The sequence below is a fragment of the Lonchura striata genome, chromosome 2 (assembly GCF_050655825.1).
Source record: "Lonchura striata isolate lonStrDom1 chromosome 2, ASM5065582v1, whole genome shotgun sequence".
Lineage (NCBI taxonomy): Eukaryota > Metazoa > Chordata > Aves > Passeriformes > Estrildidae > Lonchura > Lonchura striata.
The window spans coordinates 110,359,494-110,376,406 of NC_140704.1; the positions used below are offsets into that span (position 1 = coordinate 110,359,494).

General features: G+C 41.4%; 1 protein-coding gene across 2 annotated transcripts in view; it reads left to right on the plus strand.

Annotated features, from left to right (window-relative positions):
- The window catches only part of CABLES1 (Cdk5 and Abl enzyme substrate 1), a 71,700-nt gene that overhangs the window by 18,210 nt on the left and 36,577 nt on the right, over positions 1-16,913 (plus strand). For both annotated transcript variants that reach the window (XM_085572003.1, XM_021551555.4), the window contains exon 2: positions 15,571-15,642. In XM_085572003.1, coding sequence (XP_085428129.1) covers positions 15,571-15,642 — 72 coding nt within the window. The remainder of the gene's footprint in view (positions 1-15,570; positions 15,643-16,913) is intronic.

Consider the following 16,913-nt stretch of genomic DNA (forward strand, 5'->3'; position numbering starts at 1 on the left):
TCAAATCCAAGTGAAACATTGGCTTCAGGCAAATCAAAATGCTCTGTTCCGCATGAAATAGGAGTTTTTTTATTTTGCTGTGAATGGTGTCAAAAATAAAAGCAGAAAGTCAGAGGTGGGTGTACGAGGAGGCAGGGCTGCCTTGGCTCACAGCTTTGGTGTGCTGGGGTGTGTCTCAGGGGCTGCTGTGCAGACACTGCCCTGCAGGGTATTTTATTCACCCCAGGCAGCGCTTGCTGCAACAAGTCACCTGCCAGTCTGAGTTAAAGCCATGTCTGCAGATCGATAGCTCTAATTAGACACAAAGCACCTGCTGTATCAGGGATTAAAAGTAAGAAACATTATGACTAGTTATTGTACAACTTGCTAGAAACCATTGTATAATGATGGTACATTTGCCATCAGATTAGGTCATGAAGCAGCTTTACTGCAGCTTGGAAAATTAGAATCAAAAATAGTCCTTTGATTAAAACTTGAGCTTTTGAAAGCTCTTCAGAGAAGAAATATATGCAAATGCAGATGTACAGGAGAAATTAAGCAATCTGGATATGCATGATTCTTGAATTTAAAGAGAGTAATTGATGTAACCACTGTGCTTCTCATTTCTCACAGTCACCCAGTCTTAATACAATTAAATTAAACATCAGAATGATCTGGAAATAAGTTGCCTAAAATACAATCCATAATGGCTCAATATATTAACTTAGGAGTTTCTGTGGTCATGCAGCTATTCTGCATGTACCAATGTCAGCCTGCAATACCAGTTTTCTTGAGTTATATTTATTAATTTCTCCCAAATTAAAAAAAAACCAAACGCCCCATAACTTTATCACATATTTATCAGCAGCCAAATTTCTCTTTGAAACAACATTTGCTTTCTGATATCATCAGGAATTGGTTTCCTCCTCCTTTGCCTTTTGCTGCAGCACTGATTCCATCAACCTTAGGGCATCCGCAGGTCCCTTACATCCTGTCAGCTAATTTTTAAACACTGGGAAAAAAACAAATATTATTTCAACCAACAGAAAAAAATGGTAAAGTTCCAAACACTGGATGTGACCAGGCCTGGTCACACAGACTGTTTAGCATCTCTGTCTGTTGAGCTTGAAGGAGTCCAGCCTATTCCCTGTGACTGTTTTAGATGCTGCTCTCTGGCTGAGTGGATGGAGGTACCCATAGCTGCAGGGGAGGAAGGCTTGAGGACAGCCAGCAGCTATGGGAACAGCCTCCTGGGATGCAGGAACACTTAATCACTTGTGATTTGAGCACTGTTTTGTGCTGATCCATCAAGGATATCAGATTTTTTCCTCCCTCACAAAACCCAAGAGAAGCTGATCACTAATCATTTGTGTGCTTCCCTTACCTGGCTGGCTGCAGGAGACTTTCTGCTGGTGTGATGCACGGGGTGGTAGATGGCTGAAGCCACATGGTGCCTTTTGGTCACAGCATCAGCTTATTAGTATAAATGAGGCTGCTTTAAACCAATTTGAAGCTGTAGCTTGCAGGAGGTCTTTGCAGGGGCTGACCTTTACTTTTCTTTATCTTACTTTGATGTCAGGATGTTCTGCAGGTCTCGGGGGGTTAAGCTGTCCATGAAGGCAGTTTCTCTGCACATCAAGCCTGCAGCTGTGAGCTGTTCTGCATGTAAGGTATCAGAGTTTGATAAGTCTTGATGGTATTCACTTCTTAAAACCTCATACCCATTGTAGCTGAAATTCAGCCCTGTGTTCATTGACATCTGTTTAACTGATGTTTGTTTACACCTGGCCCCAACTCAGTTTTGTGTATTAAAAGTGATGCTCTGTTGAAGCAGATGTTGGCTGTTGTCTGTGACATGGGCTTGATTTATATGACTGATGAAGAGCCATGATCATGGTGAATCTAGTTGCTCTCTGTGCAACAGCTCCAGAAGCCTGAACCACCTACAAGCGTGGTCTTGGAGAGGAGCAAGGAATTACAGGAGAACATAAAATCAAATAATGGTACAAACAAGTGGTGTCTATGTACCCCAAGTTCAAACATGATGTGCCCCAAAGTCAGATGTCAGCACAAGTCTCATGCTTATTCAGAAAATTCCCACAGGCTCAGCTGGAAAGGGCAGTGGTCCCAGCAGTGAGCACACTCCCTCATAGCTGGGGCAGTCAAATTCCCTTGCCTGTTTATCAGTGTTCCCAGTCTGAAAGGCTGTTAGAAAGTGCTTCCTGATCAGCATGATAAATGAAATTTAGCATGATAATTATGTTTACAGCAGGACAGATGTACTAATGACATGTTCCCTAAAGATTTCAAATGAGCTATAAAAGAATCAAATCTCTGCTGAAAATGCTGGCAGCAGTATTATTGATTGTGTGAGTTACAGCTGATAATTGTCTTGTTTCATTTGAATGAGACAGTCAGCTATTAATGGCTTGTGCTCTGTAATACCAAAACAGCAGACTGTGCAAAATTTGTCACTCTGGATAATATAGTTGTATATTAGCAATGGGTCCTAATGGACATACTCTGGTGGCTAGGGAAGGGAAGAAGTGTTACAGTTAATTTCTAATGCTGTTTCATCTTTTCTATCAAAATACTTGTGTATGTGCCTTCAGGAAGAGAACTGGTTTTTCTTATCTACAAATTGTTTGATATAAGACAATGCCTGCAGTAAAAAAACAAGCTCTCTTTGTGGTTATCAAGGATTGAAATGGAGAATGACTAATTAGGTGTCTTGTTCCACTTACCTCTTCCACAGTGGTGAAATGAATTAAAGTCTTACCCTTTTTTTAATGTGTGAGAGATCCCACAGATCTGTTACAGAGCATCCATAAGTGTACAGTGGCATAGAGATATACATACATATAATAGAGGCATGACCTGAAAATCTGTTAGTAGTTATCAGGCCTGACTTTTAAAATAGCAATAAAATGAATTTCAAATTGGAAATCATAGTAAGGATTGTACCGGGTTTACAGTTAAATAAAGATCTTGTATGTAACTAACCAAATTCAAAACCCCACTGCTGCAAATTGAATTACTTTTTGTGACATCCTAATTCATTTGCATTCCCAAAGCACGTTTCATTTCATCTTGGGTAAGTTGAGCTGTAGATAATATCCCAGAGGAGCACAGTTCTCTTAGTCCTAACCTACATCCATGCTCTGGTTGATTAATCTGTAAATCCTTCAAAATTTCTCTCCCCTGCTATTACATCAAAGCATGCCTGAGTAAAAAACATGTGAGCAGAATTCTGAAATGTGTTCCCATAGCATGAGAAGGACTCTTTGTGTGTTTCATTAGGCAATACTTTGGGATTTTTTTATGGGGAAATAGACAGCTGGTTTTCTAAAGAGTGAGATGTGTTCCTGGGTTAGCAAAAGAGAGCTGATGGTCTGGAAAAACTGCCTGGAGATGCTTTGTAAAAATTGTCCTTGGTTCCTTGTGACCTTTCATCAACTTAATTCATTGCTAATGAACTGCAAATTCATTGCAGAGCTTTAAAATTGCCACTGAGTCAGATGACAAAGTGCCTTGTTTTATGTTATCAAGAAAAGTCCTCTGACTGAGGGAGGACTAGGCCATAATACAACTCTGAAAAAAAGTCACAGATCCTTTGTCTCTAAAGGCTGCTGGTGGAAGTGCAGATATTTTGAGAAAAGGAGGGGGGAGACCAGAAAAACTGAAAGTCATACATCTGCATAGGTTCTATCCATATTCCTGTTCACCCCAGAGAAATGGTAATGTGATTGATTTGTTCCACATAGATAGGCAGAGCCTTTAAAATCAAATATATCCATTTCTGCCTTGGCTTAGTGGTTTTTCTTCCTAAAACTATTTAAAAAGTGCATATATATGAAGAAATTAAACACCAACAAGAAAAAACACACAAAAAAAGGGTCTCCACTAAAGAAAAATTAAATACGTTTTTGCCACTAGTTATGGCATTTGCCATCCAAAGGTCTGCCTAAGGTTGTACTTAGCATGGCTACAGTTATAGCCACAACACTACTCTTCCAGACCCTAGAAATCACCCAAACGAAGTAATTTCAGACTAAGTCAGTGGACCACACCGCAGCTTTGCAAGAACCAACCACCACATCAGCTCAGGGCCCCATGGCAGGTGTTTTTCAGGTCTGGTGCTGTGATTTGCTCCTGTGCTTCCCAGATGCTTGAAACAGACCTCAGGCAGCCAATTTTGACTGCTGGGAAGATTTTATAATGTTGAGTAGTGCTTTATGCCCTCCTGAATGTTTTTTTTTTTTATAAAGCTATTGACAAGAGGATGTCCTTCATCAAAAATGTGGGATTATGGAAGCCATCCCTGCCTCTCCTGAGCCTCAGAGGAGGAGGAGGGAGATACATTATCAAACAGCCTGTCTAGAACTTTACAGTAATTTCTAGACTTTTTGCCCTCACCTCCTGAGTGTATAGATGACTGAAGTAATGTACAGGTTACATAAACTTGTCATAGCTTAATGTTGTGTTGTTGTTTGTTTGTGACAGGGACAGCTCAGTAACTCAGATCCTCCAGACTTCCTGTAAGGTCAGGGTGTGACCCCATTCCCAATGAATCATCTCTACCAGGAGATGGGTTTGCACCTACAGTTAATTGTTAATTGTTTTGCTTTAGTGATTGCTTTATCTATTTATTTGCTTATATGCTCTATAGACTAGATCAAGCTGAGGGCTCAAGACATATTTGAAGTGGACCACTTCAAACATGCTGGGGTTTATCAGCCAACCTCTACCCTTCCTCTTTGCACAGCATGAATGCAACATCCCTTTTGAGTGTGCTGTCAAGACATTGAACAAGTCCCTGAATCATCACTAAGGTTATTTGGTACAGCTATCAGTGGTGCTTTAAGGAGGCTGCCTGCTCTTGCATCTGCCAGAGCTGCTGCCTCTGATCCTTCTGGCACAACATGAGGAAACCAAGACAGGGGAATACAGAAAAAGTGAAATTTGCGTCTTGTGCTGCATTCTAATATCAGTCCCCTAAACTCTTGTTGGCCAGCTTTGTCACTATGAGATGCTATTTTATCATTCTAATAATATAGAGTATCAGTAGACTCAGTCTAACAGAGTGCTCTGGCAATTTTCCTCACTTCTGATGTGTTAATAAATCTGCTTTCAGAATAAAATATTGCAGTTGGAAGGGGCCTGCAAGGACCATCTAATCCAACTACCTGACTACTTCAGAGTTGACCAAAAGTTAAAGCATGTTGTTAAGGGCATTGTCCAAATTTCTTGAAGCTTTTTGTGGTTTTTCTCCCCTCAAAAATTGATTGAAAACTGATATCTCATTGCTGACTATTTCCTAGTCAGTGAACTTGCTGGCACCCACAGAAATTCAGTTCTCCAATAATTACATAGTTTACTAAGCAGAAGATTGCTCAGATTACATTTTATAACCCAGCACTGTGACAGTATGTGGGGAATATAAGAAAATAAAAGGCCATACATTTGGGAACCTGTCAAGTCTGCATATGCAGCTGTTTGTGGGGGAACAGAGCAGCATGTGTTCTCTGAGTGAGTGGGGATGGTGCCCTGGAAAGAGCTGTTTTCAGCAGGGAGTTAGGGAGGTGCTTTCTTGCCTCTGGCCTCTGCCTGTTGCCATGTGTGCTCTTGGGGGCGTATTGATCCTGGGAAAGGCAATTCCGCAGCCTGCAGATGTAGGCTGCATTTGCCCAGTCAATTAAATGTTCATTAGGGTAACTGCTGGGTACTCTCTGTTGTGAAAACAGCTGGGGAAGCTTCTTGGCCAGCTTCTCTAATTGTTGGACATGACTGTACCCACCATACCTTCAAAGAGAGCAATGACACAGCTACACAACCAAATGTTGCCTGTGTTATGAGAAATTCTGCAATACTTCCTTACTGGAGGTCAGGGAAGCAAGAATTCCTTGTGGACATCCAATCTTTTAAATGTCACTTTTTAAACCACTATCAGTCTTTGTGCACCTGTGATAGGCTGAACCATGGTGTTCAGTCTGGTCTTTCACCTTTGCAGAACTAAATGTTCACAGTGGAATAAACTAGTTTTTGAAAACATTTAATTTTTTATTAGAGTTCTGTACCAGGAGAGAGTAACTTCAGACTGGGAATGAGCCAGTTGTCGTAAGCCATGCTGAGCAAAGGACCTCAAAAGAGAAAGAAGAAAATTATCTAACCCTCTACTACCAGCAGAAGCTCAGTGGCCAAGTAACAGGAAGATGCTGTGCCCAGTCGTGGTGGCAGGGATGGGGGAAAGAGGAGGGAGTTTGCTTTTCCCAGAGTGAAAAATGCTGAGTGGCTCCAGGATCTGTCCCTAGTGAGACATGCAGGGAAGCACTGAGCATTCCCCCTGCAAGACTGAGGTCCACAAGCTCATTGGTACATAGAAGTAGTTCTTCTGAGCAGTAAGGATCTGTCTTTACCCTAATAATGGATCTTGTGGTTCTATTTTAGGAACATGTCTCTTATATTGCAAATATGTTTCTTAGTAAAGCAAAAGCAATTGCAATATTTTGAGTAAATACATATTTTTATACTCAAAGGCCTTTGGTATTGAAACTGACCGTGCATGAACTAGCAAGCAACAAGGAATTAATTCCTGTAGATGTAATAATATTTAAAATTATGACATTGGACTGTCTGACCTTATCACAGATACCAAAAAGTTAAGATGTCTAAGCTGTCCAATATGATAGCTGATCTCTGAACAATATACATAGGCCTGGTCTTCAGCAATGAATGACCAGGGAAAGCAGGGCATTGACTCTTGGGTGTGTAATGAGATGCTGGGAAAAGTGCCTTATCCCAAGGGTATGTGTAGCATGTGTAGCCAGAACTAAATGCAAAGTATGCACCAGTGAATGCTCAGATTGCTGTCATCTGTGCCAGCATTCGCATCTCATGCCCAAAATGCCTCATGCTAATAAGCTTTCTCCTATTTGTTGTTTGCACCCTGCTCAAACAGGGGCTTTTTCTTTCTCTGTCAAGAACTCTATTCAGACTATTCACAGTGTCTAGGATATATTTTTTTAGCAGTGCAATTAATTGTATGTTCAGATCTATTCTAAGTCCAAGAAAAGATGTGAGATTACAGAATATGTTCTCCCAGATAGCACATGTGTGTCTGGAAGCAAGACAGGGATATGAGGTTCCCAGTAGATAACCCAAAAAACACCTCAAATGAAAGAGGAAAAGGCTGGAGTTTTAATTGTATGGTTATGTATGCAGGCTAGAATTAAAGTATTTTTTTTCAGATGACTTAGTAATGCATGCGCCATGTTTCCATGTTTTCTGGTATCTACTGCGTTTTGCCTTGATTTGCAAGAGAGTTTCTTAGTTAATTACAGGACTTTGGTTGTTATGGAATACAGCTTTTGCAATTGGTTTGAAAGTTGATGCTTCATTTCCCAATGATGTGATGCTTAAGGGGAAATACTTATTTTGAACAGAACTGAATATTCATTGTTTTGCAGTGCACAGAGGTTTGTCAGGGATAAATGACACGTGAAGAATCTGTTAGATTCATGTTAAACCAGTGAAGGCTATTAGGGTATGGTTTTTACTACCACAAAAGGACATAAAGATGGACAGTTTGTATGTTCTTTACAGTGCTATTGTATCTGCTTTGGCAAGCATCCTTGTTTTCATAAGGTCAGGTGATTAATCTTGTTGTTTGCTTCCTCCCTAGTTTTGAGTGTCTCTAAATGCCCATTGATGTCTTATCGTGATAATGTGTGTTAGGTTATGAGGTAATGGTTGTTCTGAAAAATATAGTTATGGCAGTGTTGGGGCATACTCAGAATAAATCACTGCACAGAAGCCTTCTGAAAGGTATCACACTGCTGCAGAGTCAGAAAAGTGAAGGCAGTGAATCTGTTATCATTGGTTAAAGGTAACAGGATGTAGATTTTTGGTGCTTCAGCATCTGTGAGAGCTCTGCTGTGTGTTAATGAATCTTACTGAATTGTGGCTGTAGCTCCTCATTATGGCTTGGGCAGAGCCAACAGTATGAGGACTGGGTGCAGAGGCAGCTGTCTGCAGAGGGAAGATAGCATCATTGAATCATGGAATCATTTAGACTGACCTTTCAGTTCATTGTGTCCAACCATTAACAAGCACTGCCAAATCCACCACTAAACCATGATGGTAGTTTCAAACAAGATACATCTTTGGAGAATTGGGAATCCTACTGAGGAAGGTGAACATTAAATGTTCCCCAGAGTTGGCCACATGTGATGATTGCTCTTCTGTTCTCCCTAGACTAAACACTGGGAGTTGTTTTCCCTTCACTAGAGATTTCTTGAAGTCGTGTCTTCTAGAAAGACTGATAGTGTGTCAAATTGAATTGTGCATAATGCTAAAAAAGCACAAAAGCAAAAAAAATCCTGTTCTCCCAATACCTTCTGTTTTTCTGCACAGTTGCATGTACACATCCACACTATACAAATGCTTTGTCAGTGAACTGCTTTCTACTCGGCGCTTGTAGTGAAAGTTCCTTATCTCTTTGGAGTGCTGTTTATCTTGATTTTATATTTGATTTAACTAGACACAGATGATCCCTCTGGGGCATTGGGAGAGGGCTGTGCTAGAATTTTGTGTGCTAATTGAAGGATCACGTGTGTAAAGCTGCATAATAATACGTGAACAGAGCATTGTGTTGCATTGTGAAAGGTCAGTGGAATACTTTGGTTTTGTCGTGTTTATTTTCTTCATTGTTTCTTAATTCTTTCCTCATTCTTAATTCTTACTTACATCCTACCTCTGGGATGGCAATGTAAGTGTTTTTCATGTTGAGATGTTATGCGCAGACAGGTCAGGAGGCAGCAGTTCGAGTACTGTGTATTTCAGAGCTTCTGCCTTGGATATCATGGGAGGATGAGGCTTGGAGAAGGAGTTGGGTAACAATATAGGTGCATACCTATAAATAAATATATACTATACTATAAATACTGAGTGCAGGGGGTACCCCTGGTTTAGGAGGAGTGTGTAGCATGGAGCCATGTTCATGCCATAGCTCTCCTGTCATCTCTTTGTTTCTGTCCATCTTCCTGCTTATGCCCAAAAGGTTGATGGAGACCGAAGACATTTGGCATGGCATTATTCTGGTTATTACTAGATTTGAAGGTCCATCTTCTTGCAGTGCATATCCCAGGAAAGCAGGTTGTTGAGAGTCCTGCTAGCTCAGGATCTCTGCTTCAAAGACTTTCCTCACAGCCCACTGCAGAATGCTGTGGTCTTGTCACGTGTTGGCATCCTGCCTGCACACAGGTGACAGCTAAATGGAGGGCTCTCGGTATGTTCTGTGTGTTTGGGCTGGGCTGCTGAATTAACAAAATAAGCCATTTTTCAGCATGTGCCAGATGCTTTTAACTCCCTTATTGTCAAGGGCAGCCTTTACAATACACTGCACGGTGTGGAAGTCCTAAATGGAGTTTGATGTTCTTTGCAGATAATGGCTCTGCTGCATAATTATGATAGCACACAATTAAAAATGGCTTTATATCGCTTTGGGTAGCTGCTGGAAATTCTATTTCCCTTAATAATTTTCAATAGTCTCAGGGTTTGTTTTTCCTGTGTTTGTCTTCCTTTAAGATTGGCAAAAGATAGGAAGAAAATGAGCTGGGACATAAGAATCCCAGTAAAAACTTCAGAGGGAGGGTGAGAGGTGACTCATTAGCGGGTCTTTCATCTGGGTTCATGCTGGGGCATGAAGTCAGGGGTCAGGAAGTGAATGGGGATTCGTTCACAGCTGATGTCTTGTATAATATTTCGGAAGAGTAAATTAATTGTTTCAGCTTAGCCCGGGAGTTTGGGCAGAGGCGTTCAGCCGGCTGGCTGAGCAGCAGTAGGAGAGAAGTGGCATTTAAGTTTCCCTGGAGTGACAAAAGGGCTGGAGCTGCTGGGGACAGGGCATGGCCTGCATCTAGCAGCTCTGCTTGTACCTACTCTTCTGGCCCTGGAGTGGGGAGAAAGCCAGTGGCTGCACTTCTGTTCATACCAAATCCAGCTCCACAGAAGTTAGGAAGAGAATGGAAAATGATGACTTACTCAAAACTCAGAATAGCCTGCAGGATATGTTTGTAGCCATAATATTGTAATATATAATATACATACACATACATACATATATATATATAAATAAAAATTTGCTTTTAGTGGGGATTTTTTTTTTCATTCTACTACATGGAAGCCTAATCTTAAATCTCACTGAATATTCTCCTTGTTTTCCTTTTACTGTTCAAGCCATTTTGGTGCTGGAAGGAACAATATGAAGCCCAAATGAAAAAAACAGCCCTAATGTTGCTGTTCCCGTAGAGGATCAAGGTGATGCTCTGCCTGGATTGACCTTTGTGAACTGCAAGTCCAGTTTTGGCAGCTCCTCAGGGAGTGTTTGCAAAGGACAGATTGGCTTTTGAGCAAGACCTCTTTGAGTCTGGAGGTGGCACCTTTCAGAGGTAGATGGATGCAGAGGGAGACTCTTCACTTAAACCTTTAGGCAGGCCCTGAGGTATCCTTACAGGTATCCTGATCTCATTTCTAATTATTGTAAGTTTTATGTTTACTTTCTTTCCACTCCCCTTCTGCACCTATCCAGGATAGTGTTTCTGTGTGTAGGATACATCTTTTGTGAGGAAGGCACAGTGGAAATAAAGAATCCAACATTTTCAAAGCGTCAAGCAGTCCTTTGCTTGTCTGATGCTTCCAAGGCCACATTAGTATAAACACAGCTGTGATCAGAAGGCTGATGGCCCAGAGGTTTCTGCCCCATGCCCATTTTGCCTGGCCACCTGAAGGGAGGAGGTAGCCCATTGCATGTGGGAGCTGCCAGCAGTCTTCAGTCTTTGTCCTGCCAAGTTCTCCCATCAGTGTTAATGCAGCCAGCAAGTGCTCAGATGGTTGGCACTTCTGTGTCCCATGTCACTGCATCTCTGAAGGGATGCAGTTGTTCCAGATAAAGAAGCTTATCCTGAAGGGCTTCTCTTTTTTTGTTCTGGGAGCCAGCAGCACCCACACTGCCGGCTTCAGCTGTTACAGGTTTGTGATTTTAACAGAAGCAAGGGGAAAATCACACCCCCAACTTTCATAGAAATTAGTTGTATTTAAAATGTATCTTTTTCTTCCTGATTTTGTAGCTGTGCTAGAAAGTCATTACCCATGGATTCATTTTTCCTTATCTCTTGGATTATCATTGGCTTCCTTCCTTCCTTCCTTTCTTCCTGGATGAATTTATCCAGTGTTCTGATTGCAGCTCCTTCCCTTTTTTTATTACCTCCTGTCTATGTGGCTTAAGATTTTGTATGTTTAACATAGCTGAGCTGAGTATTTTGCAGCAGCTGAGAGCAAAGATAATATTCCACTGATTGATGGGATCGTTACAGTGAATATATTTGCAGTCTACTTGCTTTGGCTATTTGCAATTTTGGCTACAGACCTGCCTTTTTTCATTTTTCCTTGTTATTTAGTTTCTTTTTTTGCCCTTGTATTTTATTTAATTTTTGCAGCCGAGCCATGTATTAATCTGACTTTGGAGAGGGGGAAACGAAGACAACATTTTAGCTTTTAAGAAACTTCCACAGAGATTCAGACAGCTGGTCAAAGATAAATCCAGTATGCAATCAGGATCATGAGTATCTCAGAAAACAGCCATTTAAAATACCGTGGCATCAAATGTCTCTTTAGTTTCTTTCTTTGGTCTGCACTTGGAATTTGTTTGCAGGGTATTGGTTATTTCTGGGCACATGCACAGGGAACCAACAGCAAAGAAACAGACAAAAATTATTTTAGGTAGGTGTTGAAGGGAAAGTGATATTATTTGGTTTTTAAACAAAAGAAATCTGTAAGTTACATGAGACTTTGACCATTGTCCTGCAGGGGCTGATCATTAGAATGAAGAGGTCATCATCTTTCCAGTACTGAACTACCTATTTCTGTGTGCATTGGCTGTGGGGAGTGAGGGTGAGTTTGAAGTATACCTAGAATGTGGTGATTAAGCTAGGAGAATTTTTAAGGCTTTATGTGGGCTAGAAGAAATTAACATTTTTGTTGAAACATCTTTAATTTGGTTATTAAGGTCAATTGTGTTTTTTGGGTTAGTTTGACATTTAATCTACAAAAGTTTTAAAGCATTTTATGTTGAAATTGCATCTGCTTAGAGACTTACCCCAAAGCCTGAATCCTGTGTGAGTCATGTAGTGCTGTTGTGTTTTGTTCTGCATATATTCTTCCTCCTCAGTAGAACGATTTTCCCATAATTATTATTGAAATAGGGTATTTTTAAACACAAAATAGGTATCAACACAGCTTTACATTGGAATCATGGTGAAGCAGTTTGGGTTGTTTCAGTGCAAGTGTCTACATATACCAGCTGCTATAACATGCTAATCAATTTTTGAAAAATAACCCTTTTAGGAGTTGTAGGGACAAACCCTGGCTGCTTGCCTGAAGAGAGAAAGATGATTAATTTAAATACTAAACACCAGTTGAGGTGATTAATTCTTAATGAAGTCAGTGGAAAACTGATTTTTCTTGTATTCCCTGGCAGATCCTTTCAAAAGCTTTCCTTTTCCAGAATTGTTTTTTGTCCTGTGTGTGTGGCACAGGATGTGACTTTGTTCTCAGCAGGTAGGTTCATTAGTTGGCATTGCTAGTATAATATCCAGCTGTGGAAAGCTTATAAAATACTGGTATTTAGGTCATCTTAATTAGGCCTAGAAATAAAGATTTAAGATAAAATGGAATAATTGTACATTCTTCATTGAAGCTGAGCTTCTTCAGTGAAAAGAGGGTGTGATTCCTGGACAGTATGAACTGATTTCAACAGAGTTGCTCCAAATCCTCCTCTCTGGTGCTTCTTTGACATTGCTGTGAGTTGAAGTAAATAAAACTAATAATTCAGGGGAGAGGTGAAAGATTGTGGCAGTTTTCAGCTGGGTTGGGGTCTGGGCTGGATATCCTTGCTCTCACTGCTACCTGTGTCAGTACCTTTTATGTGTGTTTTCTTCCTTTCTTCCTGGATGGATTTATGCAGAGTTATGCTTGTATCATGCCCTAGTTGAGAGGGAGGAGCTCAGGTATCAATGCTCCTCTCCCAAGTTTGGGTGAACAAAGAGTTTCCCTTGCTCCTTTGTGCCGATTCACTTGCCATATAAGGTAGCCAAAACACTGCAAAATCAGTACTGGTGAAAATAAATGTGAGGTCTTTCATACTGAGAGGGGTGGCAGTGATTCCCACCCAGCCTATGCTGCATTTGAGGTTAGCAAGCAGAAATCAGGAGGCAGCATCCCTGCTGCTGGGCTTGAGAAGTTGAGAGCAGTGAGGGAAGCCAGAGGACTGCAGCGGACAACTGGATGACCAGCTGGTGAAATGCAGTCATGTGTGTTCCAGCCACCCACTGCATCTGCCTTAATGACATATGCAAATGCAGGATCTTCTAACCCGAGTCTGGGAAACTATCATCAGTGAAGCTGAGGATGGTGCATAACTTTGGGCAAGGAGACTCTTGGAAAAAGGCTTCAGTGGCAGCTGGAATATGCACCTGGTGCTGTACAAGCACCTGGCATCTACAGGAGATACAGAGTGACTAGTTTGATAAGTTTAGTATGAAGAAAGTGGCAAGGCTGTACCGTTGTTTATCTCTCTTTGACAAACAACATGCCAAGTATGCTTTTGGTGTTGGAACACCACAAGATGGGAGTGTGCCATTATTTGTGTTATTAAGCTAATGATGTATAAAGAGATATTAAAAACCCAACAGCTATCATCTGCCATGTCATCTACCAGTGGTGATGGTAGTTGAAACTTCCAGCTTTGCTTATGAAGTGGTGAAACTGAAAAAGGAGGAGGAGTTCCTCCTGATCTGAATATCTTGCAATAAGAGCATTCCTGTGTCCTCTCTGATTAAAAGGATGGAGTCCTGGGAGCACCCATGGGTGCAGGAGACAGGGGTTTGGTCTCTTCTTCCTTGTTTATGCCTGCACATCCTGAAATGCAGACTCTTTTTTTTTAGCATTTTGAAGATATATCGTATCTTGCACCAGATCTTCTAAAATCCTAGTTTATACAAAGCCTGAGGGGATTTAGGTTTGCATATTTTTCCTAAGAGGATTATGCTTCACACTTAGTTGATCTATAAATTGTTTGAGGGGTTTTCTGTGATTTTCTAAGGACACAAGAAGCTGCATGCACATTCAAATTGTCCTGAAATATGTTGTCTGTGGGTTAGTGATAGAAATTTGGTGTTTGAATTAATAACATATTGCATCACTAAACCTTAGGGTTATTTTGACCTGAAAAACATTTTGGTAATCAGATTTGCAGCATGGCTGCAGGAACAGTTGTAGCAGCACAACTGGAGGGGCAAGGGAATTGCAGGAAGGATTAGAAACTGCTTACAGTAGCAACAGAGAAAACAATTTATTTTGAAAATACAGATCAGAAATAAATTAATGAGCACCTTTCAAGCATATAAGAGTGCTCACGACATCCTTGAAACTCTTTGCTTGCAGATCAAGGGAGTAAGGCAGCTCAGTGGGAATTGGGCAGGAAATAGTGATAGTCTTGGGAGACTTTTGTCATTCATATTCAGCCTCAGCCATGGCCCTGGCGATTGATGGGTGCTGGCAGAGCTCCTGCCAGCCGGGTGCTGGGGCACAGTGCCACAGCTCTGCTGGCTGTTGCAGCTGTTTTGACGCCCATCAATGATGGAGTAGCTTCAATGATTGCTAGCTTAATTTCTCTTTATGTGCCTGTGGGTGGGCTGTGTCTTACACATTCATTTATGTTATTTATAGTGGTTTTTTGGAGGGTTGGGTGCAGTTCTTGTTTTGTGCTGCTGTCAGGGTGTTTGGAGGTTGTGCAGCAGCAATGGCTGCTAAAACAAAGCCTGTACTGGGACATCTACTCTGCCTGCTAGACCAGCCAGAAAACCTGTAATGCTAAGATTTCCATAATTATTTCTTTGAAGGTGGATGAAGGATGTGGCTCAGACATAGGAAAATTGTTTAAAACGGAGCTTAGCTCACCTGTGCTGCTCATGGGGATGATCAGCACTTCTGTTGAAACTGCTCTTTTATAACCAGTATTGCTGGCACTATCATCTTTCATCTCACTTCAGACACTCCTCACAGGAGTGATGAGATGGACATCATGGAGAAACAAGTGGCACTTGCTTGGTAGAAAGTGCAAGGGGCAAAGAGAAGTGTCCCTGTGGCAGTGTGAAGGACAGGCAATCTCTGTGGCTCTATGTATGCATTATTTTGTCAAAGCTCTGTACTTGTAGCATTGCCAGCTGTACTGCAGCATATGTGGGACTGTGTTAAATGAGTGTTAAACCCTTGAAGGAAGGGGAGCACAAACTGAGGAGGAGCTGTTGAAAAGCTGAAACTTCTGCTTTGCTGTAGCAGCTCATATGGAGTAAGTTTGCTTCTGGGTGGAATCAAACAGATTAAGATAAGCAGAACAGAACAAACTTTATTAGTATCCAAAGGTGTGGCTTGGCTAGTGAAGGGCGGTTTTTGATCTTTACTCAGTAACAGCTCTGAGGACTTCCTTGTGCTCTCTAATCAGCAGTGATATTTTGTATTCTGCTTTCTTTGCAGACGTCGGCTGATCTCCCAGCGATCTTCTCTGGAGACTCTGGAGGACATCGAGGAAAACGCCCCACTGCGGAGGTCATTTTATTTATTCTCTCTCTGGCTTCTTGTCTGTAAAACACATGCATGGGCAGGCTTGCTCTCCCTCCTCATGATGAAAAGTAGCTGGGTCTTCACATTAAGATATTCTTAAAACTTTACATGCCCTGCGAGGTGGTGGCTGATACGAATTGCACATTCCCTGGCTTTAGGTCAATAAACAAAAAAGCAGTATTTAGACAAAATGTCAGGAATTAAAATGCCAGATTTGATAAATAGAAAAATTTCATTGTCACCAATATGAATGACTAGCCCCTAGTCAGTAGTACCCTAACATCTGTGGTACATTTAAAAAGTATGTACAGATGGTTTAATACAGTAAGTTTTTGAGGGCTAGTATTTTTAATGAATTTTTATTGTCTGTTTTCTGAACACATGCAAGCTTATTTTGATTCCCAGCATTGCTGTGTGTGTGTTGGCTGGTAGGTTTGTGACTGCTACCCCACTAATAAAACTGGTCCTATCCTTGTTATATTGACTGCTTCAGTGTGGTTTGATTTGTGCATCTGGGAGACCACAGCTTCCTTCTCTGGGGACCACAGTAATTAGTCACTAGTCAGTCCTCTGGGGTGATGGAAAGTGGAGCAACTGCTTAACAGTCAGAAACTGGCTTGTCAGTAATCTGACCAGTGCATGGAATGCTTCCAGGTCAGCTGTTCGGCAAGACGGCAGCCTAAGTTTGACTGCCTCTTTATCTTAGGACCTGTAATTCAGCTGGTTTATATTGGTGTTTAGCCTACAGCCTTGTTTGTCCACATGCAGATTGGCTGTCTCTCCTTACCTCGAAGCAAAGATAGCAGAGGCTGTACCAATTGGCTTATTACCAAAGCTTGATTATTTTTACAAAGCTCACTGTTGCATGCTTACCAGCATGTTATGAAGTTCCCACAAGTGATTCAAACATGTATAATTGGTAAAAGATATAAACAAAGTATGGTTTGCCAGGCAGTATTTTTACTTGCTAATTTGCAGAATTGGTGGTAGAATGTCTCTCTTGGTGCCATTTTCCTGTGAAGAAGCTAGCAAGGCTAATTGTGATCAGAGAGTGAGGGAATCTCAAGGCTTTTACTAGCAGGAGGAAGGCAGAAATGGCAAAGTGATGGGGTGCCCCTCCCGGTGGGCCTGTACCACATGATGGTGTTTGGTTTCAGTCCAAGATAATAACCTCATGGGCTTGAGAAGCTGCTGAACTCTGCCTGTGCAGGGGAGAGGTTGGAAAAGAAACATTAGGGAAGCTCAGCACTGAGGAA